Raw genomic sequence first — 18,732 nt, 5'->3', positions numbered from 1 at the left:
CATCTGAGTGTTTTGACATTTTAAGCAAAGCGGCCAACGCTCAAGAAAGTACAGGAGCTTCTTTTTGGGCAAATTACAGGCGTTTTTATTTTTTCCATTGGTCACTAGTCAACCTAAAAATGCCTGAAAAAATGCCTGAAAAAACGCCTAAAAAACGCCTGTAAATATCAACGCCAAGATGTGAACGTAGCCTTAGAGCCACTTGTACCTGAATGTTGTGAACTTCTCTTGTTATGATGTAAATCCTGACCGTATGTTTTAAAGTTTTTCTGTCTGGTGGCTGAGGATGAGACAGTGTTGTCTGTATTTTAGATTGTAAGCTTTAACGAGCAGGGCCCTCTAGTTCCTCCTGTTTTGAACTGTATTGTAACTGTATTGTCTTCCCTCACATTGTAAAGCAAACTGTTGGCGCTATATAAATCCTGTATAATAATAACAATAATTCAAAGTGATTTCTGCTGTGTCACACATTAATTTCACAGAGCCTGCCTTATGAACTACAGAGATGCTGAGAGGAGTTTTAGGAGAAATCGCTGCTTGCAGGCAGCAAGGTACCATGGGATATGTAGTCCTTAAAAATTGGACTTAAACAGCAGAGGAGAAACTGTGAAGCATACAGACAATCCAGCAGACAGGCAGCACTCACAACATGAAAGGCGATTTTTCAAGGAAGCTTACATCGGGTTGTCAAGAATAACGGTTATTTGTGCTGATATTATAACATAAAAGTGTTTGTTGTGACCATATAACTACTTTAACCCTTGGGGGGGGGGTCCTGGGCATAGTTCGACCTCCGGGCATAGTTCACCCTCTGGGCATAGTTCACCCTCCTTGGTCCTGTTAGTTTGTGTAGTGGGAGTGCTCCTAACCATGCCTGGGAACTCCTAAAACTTACCATTTGGAAGAGGTGGTCCAGTATAGTTGCTTCAGTGTGAGTGCAAACCATGACTTATGCCCCGTACACACGTGCAGATTATCTGAAGACTTTTGTCTGCAGACTTACCAAAACCATATAATATGAGGTCAAACCTAAACACTTTCAATTTGTATGCAATCCGGCAGGCCCTTGCACTACATAGAAAAGGTAAGTCTGCAGACAAAAGTCTTCAGATAATCTGCACGTGTGTACGGGGCATTAGACCCAGGACTTCTCCATAGATCGTTGTTGTCTGCTTGGCATAAGTGTGCCCGGGAACATTTGCTTATAGCTGAATGTACAGACCAAGTAGTTTGGCTTTAAAGGTACTACCCAATATATTTCATGCTAAATTCTTCTAAATTTTTATTTTTGCATGGTTTCAGCATATGCAAAAAAAAAAAAAATTAAAAAAATCTATGCCTGGGATTCAGCTTTACTTTTGTAGGATGAAAAATATATTCAAAATAATGGAATAGTGTCTTGAACACTAGAAACAATAACAAGTCAGGTGATGGTGCAGATGTTAGGTGAGTTATATTCCCTCCAGTGTAATTCCTGTTACTTCCATAAATAGCTGGATGATCTCACCATCCCTAGTGACAGGACTGGCTGACTTAGTACATTAGCTCATGGTGATTACGTTGCCCTTTCTGATGATCTTGGAAAATCTGCTGTTTGTAAATCTCACTCAATTTTATGTTTGTTTTTTTTTTGCTCTCTTTGTTTAAAAATGAAACTGTAAAATACAAATTTGTGTTTGTTATGTACTGAAAATAGATCCCATCTTGTGTTGATTATAAATATTAGTCATTCTGGTTGGAGAGAGATTTATATCAGACATTAGCATAGTTCATCAGTCTGACCAACAGAAAAAGTGTGTCATATGAGATCTTGTGCTTGTTCTTCCTCCTCTGAAGAATAACAAGGACATTCTTACATTCTACCACTAGAAAAGATGTGTCTGATCACTGTACAAGTGATTAAAACTCCTATTGATATAGGAAGAACAGCAATCTCTATGTGGGAAGGGCACAGCTTTGCATATATACTGTAGTTTATCAGTGTGCCCATTTGTATCTGTTTAAATACTCCCGCTTAGAAAAAAGCGTTACACAGTCATGGCCAAAAATATTGGCACCATTGCACTTCTGTTGGATAATGCACCACTTCGCCCAGAAATTGTTGCAATTACAAATGTTTAGGCATTCTCATGTTTATTTCTTTTGTTTGTATTGGTATGACACTAAAATCCAAATCTGACACATTCCATGCAAAACTCCAAAAATGGACTGGACAAAATGATTGGCGCCTTCACTTTATTATTTGGTAGCACACACCAGGTTTTCCAGATTGGAAGGGTTACTTTTACCAACTGATTTTCTGAGATCTCTCCACAGGTTCTCTATGGGATTTAGATCTGGACTCATTGCTGGGCCAGTTCAGTACTCTCCAGCGCTTTGTCCTAAACTATATCTGGGTGCTTTTTGACATGTGCTTTGGGTCATTGTCCTGCTGTAAGGCCCATGACCTCTGACGGAGACCCAACTTCCTGACATTGGGCCCTACATTGCACCCCAGAATTCTTTGGTAGTCTTCAGATTTCAGAAAGCCATGCCCACAGGCAAGACACCCAGTGCCTGAAGAAGCGAAGCAACCCCAAAACATCAGTGAACCGCCACGATGTTTGACTGTCAGGACTGTATTCTTTTCTTTAATTTCTTCCCACCCAGCCACTGTACATAAACGGCTGGGGGGGGGCTTTTCATGGTTCTGAGTGGACATACAGGAACGTCCCTCAGAACGAGTGCTCGCAGCGCGCCCCAAACCTTGTGATGGCTGTGTTTACAGGACACAGCCAAGACGGGATTGGAATATGGGTGCTGTGATTGGCCCTCCCTATAACATGTGTCCAATTACAGCCTTCACATTGTAAACAGAGATTCCCCCCCACCATACACAGTACCCCAGGCACCACTGTCCCTGCCCCTCATAAACATCTGTACCAGTGCACAAAACATCTATCAGTCCCCCATCACCGCTGTACTAGTGCACAAAACATCTGTCAGTGTCCCAGCACCTCTATGCCCGTGCACAAAACCTCTGCAATAGTGCACCATTGTGACATCAACATCTGTCTGTGCCTGCCGGTGGCCGATCAACATCTGTCAGTGGTCAAGTGCACAAAAACATCTGTCAATGTACCAGGGTCCCACCAATAAATAAAACATTTAAAGCTCCCCCCTGCTCGAGTGCAAAGGCGAACGCACATGTTGGTTCCATACGCATACGTAAACAGCGATGGCACCACACCTGAGGTATCGCCGCAAACATCAGAGCTAGAGCAATAATTCTAGCACCAGACTTCCTGTGCATCTCTAAACTGGTAACCAATAAAGGCTTATGAAACAACGCCTATGGAGATTTTCAAATACTGCAGTTTTGCTCCATCTCACAAACGTGCGCAATTTTAAAACGTGATATGTTTTGTATCTGTTTACTCGGCGCAACAACATATTTTATAGATTACCAAAAATTTTGGTATTATATTGCCTCTTTCTGCATTGAAATTCATTAAAATATATTTATGATTTAGTGTGTAGAATTGAATTAGAAAAACTGCTGCGCAAATACAGTGTGACATAAAAATTAGCAGAACCCACCATTTTATTCTCTAGGGCAGGGCTATGCAAACTGTGGCCCTCCAGCTGTTGCAGGACTAAAAGTCCCATGAGGCATAGCAAGATTCTGACAGCCACAAGCATGACACCGAGGCAGAGGCATGATGGGACTTGTAGTTTTGCAACAGCTGGAGGGCCACAGTTTGCAAATCTCTGCTCTAGGGCCTCTGCTACAAAAATATATAATGTTTGGGGGTTCTAAGTGATTTTCTAGCAAAAATACTGATTTTTACTTGTACACAAAAAGTGTCAGAAGAAGGCCTGGTCTTAAAGTGGATAATGCCTAAAGGTGCTACAGTACATGGTTGTTGTGCTTCTCTATGTGGCAAGGCTGTGAAAGTCTCACATGTGGTATCGCCATACTCAGGATGAGTAGCAGAATGTGTTTTGGGGTGTAGTTGCAAGTTATGCCTATGTAGTGTGTGGAAAAAAAAACTTCATATGACATTTTTGTTTAAAAAAAATAATTTCTTAATTTTCCAAAGAATTGTGGGGAAAAATTACAACTTCAAAAACTTGTCATGCCTCTTACTAAATATCTTGGACTGTCTACCTTCCAAAAAGAGGTAATTTGGGGAATATTTGTACTGTCTTCACATGTTGGGGCCACAAGAAATGAGATAGGCCATCAGAACTTCAGGTGTGATCAATTTTTAATGATTGGTACCATAGCTTGTGAACTCTAAGGGCTCTTTCACACACTCCGTCCGTTGGACGGAGTCCGTTTTTCTCAGCGGGGGATCAAGCCGCCGATCCCCCGCTGAGCAGCAGGAGGACAGCTGTGTCTCCGCGCTGTGTGTTACATTAGTATACTAGGAGAGCCCATGAAACATGCAAGGGACCATTCAGAATGGGTCCAATGTGCCACTTCCAAAGATTCAGCAAATTCACATATATTATGTAACAGTAAATACAACTATTCTAAGTTTTCCTTCCAGTTAAACTTGCATTGATTTCAAAACATGGAACAGATCAGAGCATATGTGTGCCTTTTTGATTAGAAAATGGTTGCCGGACAAGTTAACAAATTAAATGCACCTCCTATATGTCACTGTTTTCTGTACCCTTCACTTTATGACTGGTTCAGGAATCCCTAATGAGTGCAAAATCTCATTGATAAGTGGAAATGCGCCTCTTATCACAGTGAATTAAAAACTGTCTGCATTGCCCCATATCCACCAATCAAATCGAAAACTGACACAGAAAATATAATTGATTGCCATAGTGTATTGCAGACTTTTTCAACCGGGGTCCCTTGAGGTTTCTTTAGGAGTGCCTTGGCAAAATGACTAAAAATTGCCCAAAGATGTATACAAGCCAGCAGGTAGATCAAGCCTTTCTTTTAGTTACACAAAGCCAAAGTTTTCATTATGCACCATTGCAACCTTCCAGCCACCAGAATCCTAACAATCAGTGACCTCATCAGTGTTGATAAGAAGGGTGTTGATTTGCCTGCACAGCATACTTGTTTGACCCTCTCCGCCAACTCTGGGGTAACATCTAGTAAATAATGGAGAGAAACTGAGGGAGAGGAGAAACACTGGAATAGTAGTCGGTACTAGTGTGCAAAATATTCTATATTTGCTTTTTAAGAACAAATCGCCTCTAATGTTGGACACCTACGTGTGCCAATGCTGCTGCATTATGTAAAACTATTACAATAGTTGTATACATTTTAGAATGGGGTGCCTTGAGACTGTCCATAATGTTTAAGGGTGCCTTGACTGAAAATAGGTTGCGAAACACTGGTGTTTTGCATACAGTTCCTAATATAGGTACTTTGATAAATAAGGCCCAGTATTTGCCCTCAATTTAATATATTGTTGTTTTGCAATCGAAGGGCCTGGCACTAAGATAACCCACAGAAAAAGCCTCATTTTCTTTTACTCTGTAAATTCTGGTAGTAACATTGAGGCTTAGGTTCAATTTTATGGGTTTAGGTATAAAAAAAAATGCAGTTATTGCAATTCTTCGGGCTGCACCAGTCAATGCATCTGTGATCTGTGTGAGTTTTAGTGATGTTTCTAAAATCTTAAACCTCGAAAGCCTAAGGACTTCCTCCTTCTGCAATAATAGAACATAATGAAGCAAGCAGCTGTGTTCCAAAATATGATTTCTTTCCAATGCTACCATTGTGATGTACTGTATATGTATCCTTTTACTTTACTCTTAGGGCTCTTTCACACTGCCGCTCCGTGTGAGAGCTCCGCTGCGGTCCTTTTTTTTTTTTTTTTTTTCCACGGAGCGGATGACATTTCTGTCATCCGCTCCGTATGCCCGCATATTATCCCATCCGTTTGCGGATGATATGCGGACATAATGTAAGTCTATAGGCATTGCGGATGTCAGCGGATGACACCGCTGACATCCGATTTTCCTTCCTTTCCGTTTTTTGAACGGAACAAAAATAGGGTTCTGTTCAGTTCCAAAAAAAGGAACAGAACTGACAGGAAGAAAATCGGATGTCAGCGGATGGTATTCCGCTGACATTCGCAATGCCATAGACTTACATTATGTCCGCAAATCATCCGCAAAAAAATAGGATGATTTGTGGACATACAGAGCGCCCGTGTGAAAGGGCCCTTATACTAGTGAATCATACTTGGGTCTTTTATATGCAACTAATTTTCCTATGATTTGATTGACTGATATAAAACACTGACCATACTGCCTACTGTATACAGAATTATATACAATATTATGTACAGTAGAAGTAATTCAGTTTGAATGCAGTTAGGCCATTTAAAATTATCTTTGCCCATTGTAACCACAGATATTTGGGTTGGGAGACAGTGCAGACACCTTAGGGATGACTGCATATCATATAAAATACAATACAATTACATTAGACATGTTGTAGTCTGATTTTGACATTTATCGGGCTGTTCAGATGTTTTTTTTCTATTATTTATTTACAGTTATATCTTATGTTTTGGCATCAAGTGTGAATTTTCTTAATAATCTTTATAAATGTACAAAACGGCACATTCCTGCTTCTATTTATAAACCCAAACACTTGAAAATATACATTTATGAAAACATATAAATAATAACTTTGCTTCTGTGACTTTAATGTAAGCTTCAATCAAAGCAGACATTAGTTTAAGTAAAAAAATGTGGTGAAAAGTAGTGATCGACCAATATCGTTTTTTTAATGCCGATTTCAATATTTTGGTCATCGGATATTTTCGGACATTTTAAAAAAAAATTATTTATTATTTTTTTCACAGGTACTGTTGTGGGGGGATTTGGGTGTCTAAAAGACCCCAAACCCCGCCTCTGCACTTAAAAGTAGGGATCGGCCGATATATTGGGGGCTGATATGCACTTTCCCTGATATATCAGAATCTGCCCCTGAGGTTACCAATATTACTGATATTTCGGGAAAGTGCTGTGCCGGAGTGATGCCTGCACAGCTAGAGGCATCACCCCGGTACCGGCATCCATAGTCGACGGTCAGCTGTCTTGTAATGACAACTGGTGCGACTGAGAAGCCGCTCGGCTGTTATTACAAGGAGCGGGAGGGGACATCCCCCGCCTAACCGCCGCCTTCCGCGGCTCGCCCAGGTCTCCGTACCACCGGGAGATCCGGGCATCCTACCTGCACGGCCGCCGAAGAGAAGACCCGATCAAAGCCGCATTCGGCTCTCCATGTAAAAAACCCAGAAGGGATGTCATGAAATCACTTCCAGGTACTCGGCGGCAAATAAAAAAAAAACTTGGCGTTTTGAATACTTTTAAGTGCAGAGGAGGGGTTTTGGGTCTTTTAGACCCCCAGATCTCTCCACCAGAGTACCTCTGAAAAAAAAAAAATAAATACAATTTTTTTTAAATGTCCGAAAATATCGGCCTATACCGATATCCGATTACCAAAATATTGGTATCGGCAATAAAAAAGATATTGGTCGATCACTACTTAAAAGCATTCAAAATGCCAGGTAGGATGCCCGGGTCTCCCGGTGGGACGGGAGACCCGGGCGAGCTGCGGAAGGGGGGAGACCTCCCCTCCCGCTCCTTTTTAATGAAACCTGAGTGGCTTCTCAGCCGCATCGGTTGTCAATACAAGACAGCCGACCATCAGCTATGGACGCCGGTACCAGGGTGATGTCTCTAGCTGCAGGCATCACTCCGGTACAGCACTTTCCCAAAATATTGGCAATATCGGTAACCTCAGGGGCCGATTCTGATATATCGGGCAAAGTGCATATCGGCCCCCGATATATCGGTGTTGCCGATAATCGGTCAATCCATAGTGAAAAGGTTGTATACAAACTCTATCAGGTTACAACCTCTATCCGGTTTACAATGCTATCTGGTTTGCTGGAGCTCTACCTAAATGCTGCAAGATTACATGTGCATTTGTTTAAAATGAGCATGAATGATGTTTCTAAAACTTCTATTATAACACATAAACCTGATTTGTTTTGACAGCCTTGAAAACTGAGAAAGCAGAATGGCAGATAATCAGAATGGAGTACATGCAGGAGGCGACAGTATGGATGCTGGAACGCATTCGTCCAGCCAGCAGTAAGTGGTGACCAATGTGCTTGTTACACATTCCTTTCATTGCATTACAATAGTGGTGGTAAAATCTTGTATATGCTTCCATAAATTGATCATCAAAGTCTAATTAAAACCATACATGAAGTAATTTCATACATTTCAGTGTTTTGCACTAGTCAGGAAAGATTCCCATAAGGTGTGTTTTAAAAAGTCAGTTTGATGTGATATAAATGTCATGGCACCATAAAGTCCGCCTATTTACTTTTGATGTCATAATGGTGCAAAACCTTTCACTGCCTTATTTGGGGCACAGGTGAGAAATATATTTCTCTTTCGTTCATTGACGGACACAGCTCCTGATCTTTATAATTATTGGGTTATACTGCCCCCTACAGGAGTAGGACACTAGGCAGAAAAAGAAACTGGCTACGCCTATGGGCAGTCCTAGGGGGGGCACACTTCCTCTCCCTGCTATAGGTACTTTTTATTTATTTTTTTTCTGCCTAGTCAGGTGTAAGGACCTAGTTTCTTGCTGGAATCTCTGGTCCTGGCAATTTATTTCCTTTTAGATCGAAATTTCTCTATCGTTTATTGACGGACGCAGTGCTCTCTGATCCATATCAGTAGGGTTATACTGCCCCCTACAGGAGTAGGACACTAGGCAGAAAAAAGTTCTGGCTACGCCTATGGGCAGTCCCGGAGGGTACACCCTCTCTCTTCCTGCATAGGATGTCAGTTTTAATCTGCTAGTCAGGAGTAAGGACCTATTTACTTGCTGGGATCTTTGGTCCTGGCATGGAAGTAATTTATTTTAGCTAGTCCTTTTCTTTTTCTTTTTCTCTGGAACGTTTTTCCTGTTTGGATCTTCAAGCAATTATGCCGGGCTGGGCGACAGACTGGACCCCCATATCCAGTGGTCACCCCAGTCTGGCCTTAGCTCTGCGCTGGGTCGGCCGCGACATAATCCCACTGGACGGGGACTGGCCCTGCGAGTTAAACATCCAGGACGCATGCGACAGGGTCTAGGCTTATGTCGCAGCGTTCTCATTTGGCCGGCAGCCCCCCTACTCCAGTGGCGTGGAGTCCTGTCATGAAATGGCGCCTGCCTGTGTGTTCCCGGTATGGTGAGTAAACGTCACCCCCCCCCCCCCCCCCGCCTTCTTCCCTGGCAGATTTTGGGGTGGAAACGGGGCCCTCTCTCTGGGATGGTCAGACCCTCACACTCCTTGGTTTCCCTCTGTCCTGTTGTGACCCCCCCCCCCTCCCGTGCTCCCATGTGGGGGACTGTTTTGGTCCTACCTGAGGCTGGGGCCTGGTGTGCAGGCCGCATGGGGGGCCGGGGGTGCGGCGCTCAGTCACTGGTGTGGGGGGGGGGGCCTCGGTCTCGCCCTCCAGGGCTGGATGAGGTAGTAGGGCTGGCTTGGGGTCTCCGTGGGGGGTCCGATTGCCGCGCTGGCCGTCATTTTGTTGTAGCCTTGTCTGCAGTTATGGTGGCCATCTTGGGGGGTGGTTTTCGTCCATTTTGTGGTGGATTTTCTGCTGTAAAGGCCGGTGGGAGCGCCTGGAGGTGTTCTTTGGCTGGAAGGAACCCCTCCCCCTCATCCCGGGCAGCTTCCTGTTTTCTCTGGGACAGTGAGTTACTGAGGGTGGTCTCTCTCTCTTTGGGAGGGTTAGTTAGAGCATGCCTGACCTTCGGGGGGCGCTGTGGGGCCGCTTCTTTTGGAAAAAAAAAAAAGTAATTTTTTTGCAAATTTTGCTGGCGGGTTCCGTATGGACCCTGCAGGCTTTGTATACCCACCTGACCCCCTCACGGAGGCCACAGGGCCTGCCGGATCTCCACTGTCCATCATTGCATTTTTGGCGGTTCGGAAAGCTTTTGGGCCCGGGTGGAGGGGGGAGGTGCGCTGAAACGTTTCCCCCACCTGCCCCTGCCTCCTCTGATGTTTCGGATCCTGAGTCTGACGTGGGCCTCCTTGCCGGGTCTGGTACCTCGTGACCTGTCTCCTCGGGTGATGAGGACGACTTTTCACCTCCCCTGCCACGCATGTTACAGGTGTTGGTGGATGCACTGGTTGTTCGGTGCGTGACACCCTGCGATTTGGAGGACGCAGTGGCGGCTGTGCCTAGGGCGCAGGTAGCGTCTGGCACTCACATGCCATAGTTTGTTTTGCTAGCAGGCTCATGTAGGATGGGACCGTCTGAGATGTTCCCCTGGGGTGTCTAAGCGCCTGCTAGACGTTACCCTTTTGTGGAGTCTCTGGTACGGTGGACTGTTCCACCCATGGTGGACGTGCGGTCTCTAGTTTGCATTGGCCTACTGTTATTCTGGTAGAGGTATCCCCGTCCTTTAAGGACTTGGGGATAGCATGGCGTCGGCTGTGGCTCGCGATCTGTACTCCCTGGTGGGTCTGCACTGGGAACAGTGTTCTTGATTGCCCTTGCCACGCAGACTCTGCCTGTTGGGCGGAGTTCCAACGCCGTGACCTGGTGAGGGGCAAGTCCCTCCTGCCCTAGGGAAGCTGTTGTACCAACTGGTGCAGGAGCTGCGATTTTGTTTTCGATGCCGTGCTGGACTCCTTTTCTTGGGCGGTTATCCGGCGTATACTTGACCGAAGTGTTGGTCTGCGGATCAAATTTCTAAGAAGAACTTTCAGGGGGATCGCCTGTTTGGCGTTGCCCATGGGGACATTATACAAGGGTCTCGCGGGGGGGAAGAGTGCTGTCTTCCACAGGCTACCAAGGGTACGGGCCCTCGTCGGGGATGTGATCCCTTCCTTTGGGCTCACCGCGGTTCCTATGTCCCTCAGGGACAGTCGATGTGGCGAAGTCCTTCAAGACTTCCTCTGGTGGTTCCAAACGACCCTAGTCTGGACAAGAGATCGTTTTTTTTTCCAGACCTGTGGACGAGGCCTAAGTGGCCTGAAGGTGCGTCCTCACCCGTCTATGGGGTGGGGGGTTGTCCTTGCCGGTTCTCGGACCTAAGGCTGGCCTGGATCCCAGGCAGCTGGGCTCAGGGGGGTCATGCGGTCCAGTTGCACGATCGGGTTTCAATCCGTTTTTTCCGGTGTGTGCATCAGGGGGATTCCTGGCCTCCATAGATGCCTACCTTCATGTCCCGTTGTGTTCAGGACACCAAGGGGTTCTCCGTTTTTGCTGTGGGGAAGGATCTCTATCGTTTGTGGCGTATCCCTTGTTCTCGCTTCCGCTACTCGGGTCTTCACAATGGTGTTGGCTCCGGTCCTGTCACTGTAGCGGCAGCAGGGCATATCGGTTTGGGGTTCCTGGCTGATCTGCTTCTCCTTGTGGAGTCCCCTACGGTGCTGCCAAACAAATTTGGAAATCACCACGAGAACTCTGGAGGAGTCTGGGTGGGTTCTGAACCTTCAGAAGTCATCCCTGGTCCCTTCCATGAGACTGGACTATCTGGGCCTGACTTTGGACTCGCCCTCAGTCAGGGTGTTTTCACGGTATTCACTATTGCCCTAGTGTCGCAAACTCTTACCGATTGGGCTAAGCTTTTACGCCAGCGTCCGCCAGCTCCCCCCTGCCTTTGCTGAAGTGGCGGACCAGCTGGTCCAGGGGCTGCAGTTTATCTGTGATGCCTCTTTGGATGCGGCTCCCCTGGTGGCTCGGCTCTCTGTTTTGGCAGTGGTTCTTTAGCGTGTCTTTTGGTCTGCAGACCAGACTTCTAAAAAGGCCTCAGAAGTTTTTTTTTCGTCGCTCAGGGTGGACTGAAAAGGGCTCGGAGCCTTTCAGGGCCTCCCTCTGGAGGATCCAAACAAACCTGGTCTGGCAAGCAAAGAGCAGGCTTCTCCAGACAAGACAAGGAGCCCTCACCCGTATCAGGGGTGGGGGGTCGTATTTGTTGGTTTCCGGACCAGTGGACTTCCCTGGTACAAGACGAGTGGGTCCACAAATCGTAGATTGCGGGTGATTTGGCCGAATGTCAGAGCGGAGGAATGCCTGAGTGCCTGCCGCACTGTATTTCGTATGATGATGTATGCTGTTTTGCTGTTCTGCTCCTGATCGTCTGTATTAAAGTAAGAGGCTTTTTAAACCCTTAATAAAGTCAATGTTATGACGGTATTACACTATGGTTTTTTTGCCTTGCTTTACTTTCCATGAGATGATTGCTCTTCTACAAGAGGATCTGGGATTCCTAAGTGGAGATCTTGTCCATCTACCTCCAGAGGCCAGTGTGTGGGATTAATGCTGTGTTTACACAGCTCTCAGGTGAGAGGCTGGTTTGGAAGGTGGAGGATCTTTCACTATTTGAGCACCTTTGTGGATTGATTTACAGCACAGTGCACTTTTTGGGTTAATTTCTATTGGATGGACTTTGCCCTTTTTTATGATCATAGGAGCCATCATTCATCAATTTTTATTGTGTATTGATTATTTATATATGGACTTTTAGACTATTTATCATATCCTTATTTATATGTAGCGCTGCACCATATTGCTCATACTGTTTTCTACTGGTGTTGGTTTTTTATACCTGGGTGTTCAGCAGCTTTGACCTTTTTAGTTATTGCTTACGCCGATATAACCATTGTTTACATTTGTTAAACAGAAATTGGCCTTGAGTACCCTTAAGGACCAGGTCTCTGCTTTGGCGGTCTTCCAACAACCCTTGGCCACACACTCCCTGGTGCATAACTTTCTTTAGGGTGTCCGATATTTGGTTCCCCCAGTGCAGTCTCCGTTGCCACCTTGGGACCTCAATTTGTTGCTTTCAGTCCTCCAGAAGCCTCCCTTTGAGAATCTTTGGGAGATTCCCTTGCTTAAGTTGTCTCAGAAGGTGGCTGCTTTTGGTGGCTATCACCACTGCGCGCAGGGTGTCGGAACTGGCGGCATTATCCTTCACCTTACTTCAAGATTCACAGAGATAAGGTGGTTCTTTTCCCCTGTCCGTCGTTCCTTCCAAAGGCTGTCTCTGATTTTATTTTTGAATGAAGACGTGTTGCCTTCCCTGTGTCCCAGGCCGAAACATCCAAAAGAAATTGCCTTGCATGCCTTGAATGTGGTTCGGGCAATTCGGGTGTACCCGGCAGCTACGGAGTCTTTTAATAAGTCAGACTCACTATTTGTGCTCGTGAATGGACCTCGGAAAGGCTTGTCCTCTTTCTCTGCAACCTTTACCAGATGGATCAGACAGATGGTTATTTAGGCCTTTTCCATCAGGGGTCAGCTTCCTCTTTTCTGTGTCAAGGCTCACCCTACTCGGCCACTTAGTGCCTCCTGGGCCTTCCATCATCATGCGTCAGTGACACATGTTTTCAGGGCTGCCACCTGGTCGTCGGTGCACACTTTCACAAAATTCTATAAATTGAATGTGTTGGCATCTGCTGATGCTTCTATTGGCCGCAAGGTTTTGCAGGCTGCTGTTTAGAGGACTTGATCCTCTCTGAAGATGTATTGTTTTTTTGAGGTGGGCTCCAGTTATTTTGGTTGAGCTCCTGTTGCCTGGTTGGCTACTGTTCAGCCTTAGCCTTGGGAATTTTTTTGCTGTTCCCACCACTCATGTTTAACACTGCTTTGGGACTTCCCAATGGTTATGAAGATCAAGAGCTGTGTCCAACAATGAACGAAAGAGTAAACGGGGATTTTTGACTTGCCATAAAATCCATTTCTCTGATGTTCATTGATGGACACAGCACCCCCCCCCCCCAGTGGAGTTGTAATTCTTCTGACACTGCTTCAAACAACTGAGTACCTATAGCAGAGAGAGGAAGTATACCCCCCCCCAGGACTGCCCATAGGCGTAGCCAGATTGTTTTTCTGCCTAGTGTCCTTCTCCTGTAGGGGACAGTATAACCCAATGGTTAAGAAGATCAAGAGCTGTGTCCGTCAATGTACATCAAAGAAATAGATTTTATGGTAAGTCAAAAATCAATTTTTTTCTGTTCAAGCATATTTGTATACATGACATTCAGGCTGCATAATATTTTGATATTGATATTTTAGACTTTCATACATGCTATTGGGTTTCGGTGCCAGAAAACAGGGCTGTAAAGTTAGCTACATACAGTTTACACAGTGCTTTTAGGGGGTGCATCTGTGCATATTTTTCATTAGGGCTAGCTTGGTCCAAACAAATTAAAGTCAGAAGAAAGCTGGAGTTAGTCTTTAACTAAGAAAGAAATCATGCATGCAGCTCTGGGATTTCCTATTAGAGTTTACAGCATGATTTACAAACTCAGTGACCTGTATAATCCTTGCAAGAAATGGTAATTGTGAAATAAAGATTTTACATAAAGAATAAATATGTTTTCTCTATCGTTAATTGAAGGACACAGCATAATTCATCATGGATGTGTTTGATGCTGCCACCTACAGGAGCAGGTCACTAGGTGCAACTTAAATTAAAAGCACTCCAAAGGGGTGGCCCTCTGGTGGCCAAACCTCTCAGCTGCAATACAAGAATTAGTTTTTCTAGCATCCTCCTCAGAAGTAGGATTACAACCCTATGATAGAATGCTTCCTTCTTAGTGCCCCTCTCCTTGGCACATCGGGTATCTGAGCCTCTGGCTTTTCCCCGTAACAGCATTTTTTTTCTGATCATGATGGCTCTTCATCCTATGCTGTCCATTTTATGCCTACAGTGGTTTTGGCTTTTCATTTAAGGAAGGATTTCATCCTTCTTAGTTGTGCCCTTGTTTTTCTCATCCTCGGGAAGTGACTCTTAATTACCTTGCTGTGATCAGGGCCTTTAGAGTCTACCTCTCTGCTACGGCCTCTATTTGGCAGTCTGCTGCCCTGTTCATCATTCCAGAGGTCCCTGGTCATGATCTAGCTGCCACGTCTTCTCTTTCGGATGTATTTGTACACCAGTGATCCAGGCCTAGGCGTTGTTCTCAGGGCAAGAAGCTCTTCTTTCTTTTTCTTGCACAGTCTACCAAAGTTCTCCTGGGCATTTCATCTTTCTACTTATGTTTTTTTCAGAGTTGTGATGCGGATGCTGGTCGTCTACCCCGAAAGTTACAAGTTTTAAGCTGCTTTCACACTGCTCTGTAGCAAAATCTTGGTAAAAACACGTATAAACTTTTCCAGTGTATTTCAGGTGTGTTTTCTGGTTGTCTGCCCCTGTAAAAAATGTGACTCAAACGCACCAAAAAGGCAAACGCTTACATTATTGGTTCGTTTTTGATGTGCATTTGCGGCCTTCTACGTTAATTTCAATGGGGAGCTGCGTTTGGAAAACCACACTAAAGAGGCAGCATATTAGACTTTTGAAAATGCACCGCACCCATAGCTCAGTGGTATGGAGCGTTCCAAAGGATTTAAAGGGAAACATTTTTCTTTGCAAAGTAAAAATGCAGGAAAAATGCAGCAGTTTAAAAGGGCCCTTTATAAGGTTTTCGTAGCGGCTTCAGTGGATGTCAGCTTGGCCGGGAAGTTTTGCAGGCAGCAGTTTGTGTTCTGCCTGGGGTCGGTTCTATGTTGTTTTTTTGTTTGTGAACCCATCCCTCTTTTGCTGTCTTTCTGGCACTACATTGGGCCGTCTCATGCATGATAAATAAAGCTGTGTCCTTCAATGAATGATAGAGCATATTGGATTTTTGTACTTGGAGTAAAAACCTATTCTCTGAGTTCATTAAAGGACACAGCACCAGCCCAGTTTCTTTTAAGCTGCTTCTGTGTTTTTGTCCTAAAACGGCTGGGTACTAACTGATTCTTGTGTTGCAGCTGGGGGGTTTAGTCACCACCAGAGGGCCTCCCCTTAAGCATGTTTTATTTAAAATTTTACCTAGTGCCCTGCTCCTGTGATAAATTTAAGCTGTGTCCTTCAATGAACTCAGAGAAAAGGGTTTTACTGTAATGGCAAAAATCCAATTTTTGCTGCAGAATTTGATAAAGGCAATATTTCTATATGTGAGAATAGATCTGCTGTGCATATGGCTTTTCACTGCCATGTATCCTAGAAATGCAGCACATCCACTTTACATTAGAATAGACATTGGAGGCTTTTCGGACATTCAGGCACAGTCTGCCGATCTACAACTGAGCATACACATACAGTGGGTACGGAAAGTATTCATACCCCCTTAAATTTTTCACTCTTTGTTATATTGCAGCCATTTGCTAAAATCATTTAGGTTCATTCTTCTTCCTCATGAATGTACACATAGCACCCCATACTGACAGAAAAACACAGAATTGTTGACATTGTTGCAGATTTATTAAAAAAGAAAAACTGAAATATCACATGGTCCTAAGTATTCAGACCCTTTGCTGTGACACTCATATATTTAACTCAGGTGCTTTCCATTTCTTCTGATCATCCTTGAGATGGTTCTACACCTTCATTTGAGTCCAGCTGTGTTTGATTATACTGATTGGACTTGATTAGGAAAGCCACACACCTGTCTATATAAGACCTTCCAGATCACAATGCATGTCAGAGCAAATGAGAATCATGAGGTCAAAGGAACTGCCTGAAGAGCTCAGAGACAGAATTGTGGCAAGGCACAGATCTGGCCAAGGTTACAAAAAGATTTCTGCTGCACTTAAGGTTCCTAAGAGCACAGTGGCCTCCATAATCCTCAAATGGAAGACGTTTGGGACGACCAGAACCCTTCCTAGAGCTGGCCGTCCGGCCAAACTGAGCTAACGGGGGAGAAGAGCCTTGATGAGAGAGGTAAAGAAGAACCCAAAGATCACTGTGGCTGAGCTCCAGAGATGCAGTGAGGAGATGGGAGAAAGTTGTAGAAAGTCAACCATCACTGCAGCCCTCCACCAGTCGGGGCTTTACGGCAGAATGGCCCGACGGAAGCCTCTCCTCAGTGTAAGACACATGAAAGCTTTCATAAAGTTTGCTAAAAAACACCTGAAGGACTCCAAGATGGTGAGAAATAAGATTCTCTGGTCTAATGAGACCAAAATAGAACTTTTGGCCTTAATTCTAAGCGGTATGTGTGGAGAAAACCAGGCACTGCTCATCACCTGTCCAATACAGTCCCAACAGTGAAGCATGGTGGTGGCAGCATCATGCTGTGGGGGTGTTTTTCAGCTGCAGGGACAGGACGACTGGTTGCAATCGAGGGAAAGATGAATGCGGCCAAGTACAGGGATATCCTGGACAAAAACCTTCTCCAGAGTGCTCTGGACCTCAGACTGGGCCGAAGGTTTACCTTCCAACAAGACAATGACCCTAAGCACACAGCTAAAATAACGAAGGAGTGGCTTCACAACAACTCCATGACTGTTCTTGAATGGCCCAGCCAGAGCCCTGACTTAAACCCAATTGAGCATCTCTGGAGAGACCTAAAAAATGGCTGTCCACCAACGTTTACCATCCAACCTGACAGAACAGGAGAGGATCTGCAAGGAGGAATGGCAGAGGATCCCCAAATCCAGGTGTGAAAGACTTGTTGCATCTTTCCCAAAAAGACTCCAGGCTGTATTAGATCAAAAGGGGGCTTCTACTAAATACTGAGCAAAGGGTCTGAATACTTAGGACCATGTGATATTTCAGTTTTTCTTTTTTAATAAATCTGCAACAATGTCAACAATTCTGTGTTTTTCTGTCAGTATGGGGTGCTATGTGTACATTCATGAGGAAGAAGAATGAACCTAAATGATTTTAGCAAATTGCTGCAATATAACAGAGTGAAAAATTTAAGGGGGTCTGAATACTTTCCGTACCCACTGTATATGCCAGGGGAAGTATTAGCTAAATGCTTGTGGCTCTGCTTATAATGAGGAACAATAGCCTACTGGATACTAAAGGTTAGAAGATATTCTGAAGCAAGAATCCCCCATAGCAAAAGAAGGATGGACTATATTTTTCTAAATAGAATCTTTGGTGTGCTCATATACTACACTTTTTTTTTTTTTTCTTTCCTAGAATTTATTTGAAAGGTGGCGCAGCAAAGGAAATGGAATCAAAGTTTAATCATCTCTTCCAATACAGAACAGATTACCCAGAGATGGGGTTGTGTGTAATTGTTAATAACAAGAATTTCCACCCATCCACAAGTAAGAGTGTGTACAGTTTGTGTATCTGTCTTCTAGCACTTTTTGTATTTGGTAAATTAGGTTGTTTCTCCTTTTTTTTTTTTTTAAGGAATGGGAATGCGGAATGGAACTGATTTAGATGCCCAAAAATTACAGCATACATTTAAAAGTTTGGGTTACAAAGTGCAGGTTTACAATGATCTGAAGTGCTCTGCCATCTTCGAACTTTTGAAAAAAGGTAAGTACTGTCCACCACAGTCACTATGATAATTACTTTCTGAATCATTTCAGGACCGTGGACTGACATTTTTTTTTCTACATAAATAGAATGTTTTACTCCTAATTCCAGTGTTGGGAAACTTGTGAATATTCAGCTACCATATTGAAACTGGAAGTTGTTCTATGACAAGAGTGCTAGATTGGCAAATCCTGCTTCAGAATAATACTTTGCAGGGATTGTCACCTTAGTGGAAAAAGTATATTAAAATGTACTTGCCATATTGATCTGCATTTTGTGTAGTTCGCTTGTTTTGTGTATAATTAATAAAAAGACTCCCTTCTTCTATGCCATCTCTATTTCTACCCATGTGTAGCTCACACAGGGCTAGGGCCAGTGATCATCTGCATATTGTTACAACATACTTCACTACCACATCCTGCCTGTAATGTAAA

General features: G+C 44.3%; 1 protein-coding gene across 1 annotated transcript in view; it reads left to right on the top strand.

The window, feature by feature from the left end:
• Positions 1 to 18,732, top strand: part of CASP3 (caspase 3) — a 70,866-nt gene that overhangs the window by 35,129 nt on the left and 17,005 nt on the right. The window contains exons 2-4 of the mRNA XM_082267387.1: positions 8,029 to 8,124; positions 17,951 to 18,081; positions 18,170 to 18,298. Coding sequence (XP_082123513.1) covers positions 8,051 to 8,124; positions 17,951 to 18,081; positions 18,170 to 18,298 — 334 coding nt within the window. The 5' untranslated portion in view covers positions 8,029 to 8,050. The remainder of the gene's footprint in view (positions 1 to 8,028; positions 8,125 to 17,950; positions 18,082 to 18,169; positions 18,299 to 18,732) is intronic.

This window comes from Pelophylax lessonae (assembly GCF_965119305.1).
Source record: "Pelophylax lessonae genome assembly, chromosome: 1".
In the NCBI taxonomy this organism is placed as follows: domain Eukaryota; kingdom Metazoa; phylum Chordata; class Amphibia; order Anura; family Ranidae; genus Pelophylax; species Pelophylax lessonae.
Note: the sequence above shows the minus strand (reverse complement) of the source record. Positions and strands in the feature narration are given on the sequence as shown.